The sequence below is a fragment of the Pyrgilauda ruficollis genome, unplaced genomic scaffold (assembly GCF_017590135.1).
Source record: "Pyrgilauda ruficollis isolate IOZ18807 unplaced genomic scaffold, ASM1759013v1 scaffold2251, whole genome shotgun sequence".
Taxonomy (NCBI): Eukaryota; Metazoa; Chordata; class Aves; order Passeriformes; family Passeridae; genus Pyrgilauda; species Pyrgilauda ruficollis.
In genome coordinates, this window is record NW_024521996.1 from 336 (window position 1) to 2,884 (window position 2,549).

General features: G+C 56.7%; 1 protein-coding gene across 1 annotated transcript in view; it reads left to right on the forward strand.

The window, feature by feature from the left end:
• LOC121354234 (lutropin subunit beta-like) overlaps positions 1–908 on the forward strand; it is a gene marked incomplete at its 5' end in the record, with an annotated part of 1,238 nt that extends 330 nt beyond the window's left edge. Inside the window, one exon of the mRNA XM_041468673.1 lies at positions 602–908. Within this exon, the coding sequence (XP_041324607.1) occupies positions 602–838 (237 nt within the window). The remainder of the gene's footprint in view (positions 1–601) is intronic.
• Between the last annotated feature and the right edge of the window lie 1,641 nt (positions 909–2,549).

Below are 2,549 nucleotides of genomic sequence, written 5' to 3' on the forward strand. Positions count from 1 at the left end.
GGGGGTCTTTAGGGGATTATTGGTGTCTGTATTAGGGGATTATTCGGGGGTCTTTAGGGCATTATTTGGGGGTCTTTAGGGCATTATTGGTGTTTTTATTAGGGCATTATTCGGGGGTCTTTAGGGCATTATTGGGGTGTGTATTAAGGGATTATTCGGGGGTCTTTAGGGGATTATTGGTGTGTGTATTAGAGGATTTTTTGGGGGTCTTTAGGGCATTATTGTGTTTTTATTAGGGGATTTTTTGGGGGTCTTTAGGGCATTATTCGGGGGTCTTTAGGGCATTATTGGGGTGTGTATTAAGGGATTATTCGGGGGTCTTTAGGGGATTATTGGTGTGTGTATTAGAGGATTTTTTGGGGGTCTTTAGGGCATTATTGGTGTTTTTATTAGGGGATTTTTTGGGGGTCTTTAGGGCATTATTGATGTTTGTATTAGAGGATTTTTTGGGGGTCTTTAGGGCATTATTGGTGTTTTTATTAGGGGATTTTTTGGGGGTCTTTAGGGGATTATTGGTGTCTGTATTAGAGGATTTTTTGGGGGTCTTTAGGGCATTATTCGGGGGTCTTTAGGGCATTATCAAGGTGTCTCCCCCCTGCAGGAGCCGGTTTACCGCAGCCCCCTGGGCCCCCCCCGCCAGGCCGCCTGCACCTACTCGGGGGTCCGCTACGAGCGCTGGATTTTGGGGGGCTGCCCCCCTGGCACCGACCCCGCTGTCACCGTGCCCGTGGCCCTGGGCTGCCGCTGCGGCCGCTGCCCCATGGCCAGCGCCGACTGCGCCGTGATGGGGCTGGGACCCTCCTTCTGTGGGGCCCCGGGGGGTTTTGGGGGGTCCTGACAGCCCCCCCGATCCTGGGGATGGGACCCCCCCCCCTAATTTATGGGGTAATAAAACCTCCTGTCCGCCAGGGGGCACTGTGTGTCATTGGGGGGGGGTACCATAGAGTGGGGAATCCGCCTTTGGAGGAGTTTGGAGGGGGTTTTGGGGGGTCCAGAGCTCCCCTACCCCGGGTATGGGACCCTCACCCCCTATTAATGGGATTTTGGGGGTCTTGACACCCCCCAACCCCGGGGATGGGACCCCCACCCCCAATTTATGGGGTTGGGGGGGGTTATAAAACCTCCTGGCCGCCAGGAGGCGCTGTGAGTCATTGGGGGGTTTACCATAGAGTGGGGATCCTCATAATGGGGGGTTTTGGGGAGTTCTGACACACCCAAAGCCTGTTATGGGACCCCCCCACCTCCCATTTATGAGATTTTGGGGGTGCAAAAAGAGTTTTGGGGGGCCCTGACACCCCCCCGAACCCGGGGATGGGACCCCCACCCCCAATTTATGGGGTTTAGGGGGTAATAAAACCTCCTGTCCGCCAGGGGGCGCTGTGTGTCATTGGGGGTACCATAGAGTAGGGAATCTGCCTTTGGAGGAGTTTGAAGGGGGTTTTGGGGGGTCCAGACCTCCCCTACCCCGGGTATGGGACCCTCACCCCCTATTAATGGGATTTTGGGGGTCTTGACACCCCCCAACCCCGGGGATGTCAGGAGGCGCTGTGAGTCATTGTGGGATTTACCATAGAGTGGGGACCCTCATTACGTGGGGGGTCCTGACACCCCCAACACCTCCTGGGCATGGGACCCCCACCCCACATTTGAGGGGGGAAAGGTCAGGAAGTGTGAGGGGAGAAAAGGGTGGGAAACGTGAGGGGAAAAGGGAGGGAAATGTGAGGGAAAAAGGGGGGAAAATGTGAGGGGAAAAGTGAGAAATGTGAGGGGGGAAAGGGAGGGAAATGTGAGGAGACAAAGGGCAGGAAACGTGAGGGGGGAAAAGGGAAACGTGAGGGGGGAAAGGGCAGGAAATATGAGGGTGCCTGCGGGGTTCTAGAGGATCCCACGGGGGTCGTTTCCAGTGCTACCAAAGCCTTATCCAATCGTCCAGCTGCACCTCAAGGAAGGGTCTCGGGTGGTGGGACACGGTGGCCTCCACGCGGTAGGGGCCGGACGTCAGCCTGACAGACACCTTGCCTTGGCCGGAGAGCTCGCAGTTGGTCTCGGCAGTTCTGCCGGAGTCAGGAGGATCCCGCACCCTCAGCATGCGTTCAAAGGTGGCATGCAAATCCCGCAGGTGGGCCTTGTCCAGGGACAGCTCCAGCTGCAGCCTGCTGAGGTAATCACCCGACTCCTGGGAGATGTGGATAGCGATGGCCAAGGTGGAGGACTCGTCCTCGTAGATCACCAGCTGCTTGATGTCCAGGGATTTTGGGTCGCTGGAAATCTGGCAGGAGTCAGAGTGGAAAGGGAGCAACTCCGGCTTGAGCTGGAGGGACCTGTAGAATTCCCTGTCAAACCTGGGGGAGAAAAGGAGGGGTGGGATCAGTGTGAGGTGGGGTGGAGCCACTGGGAGGTGCTGGGAGCACTGGGAAATTATCCCAACCGCTGGAGATGATCCCAGCCTGGGATGAAGATCCCACCCAGAGCAGCCCCCAAGCCCTGGAGAGGATCCTGACCTCTGGAGGTGATCCCAACCTCTGGAGATGATCCTGAGCCCTGGAGAT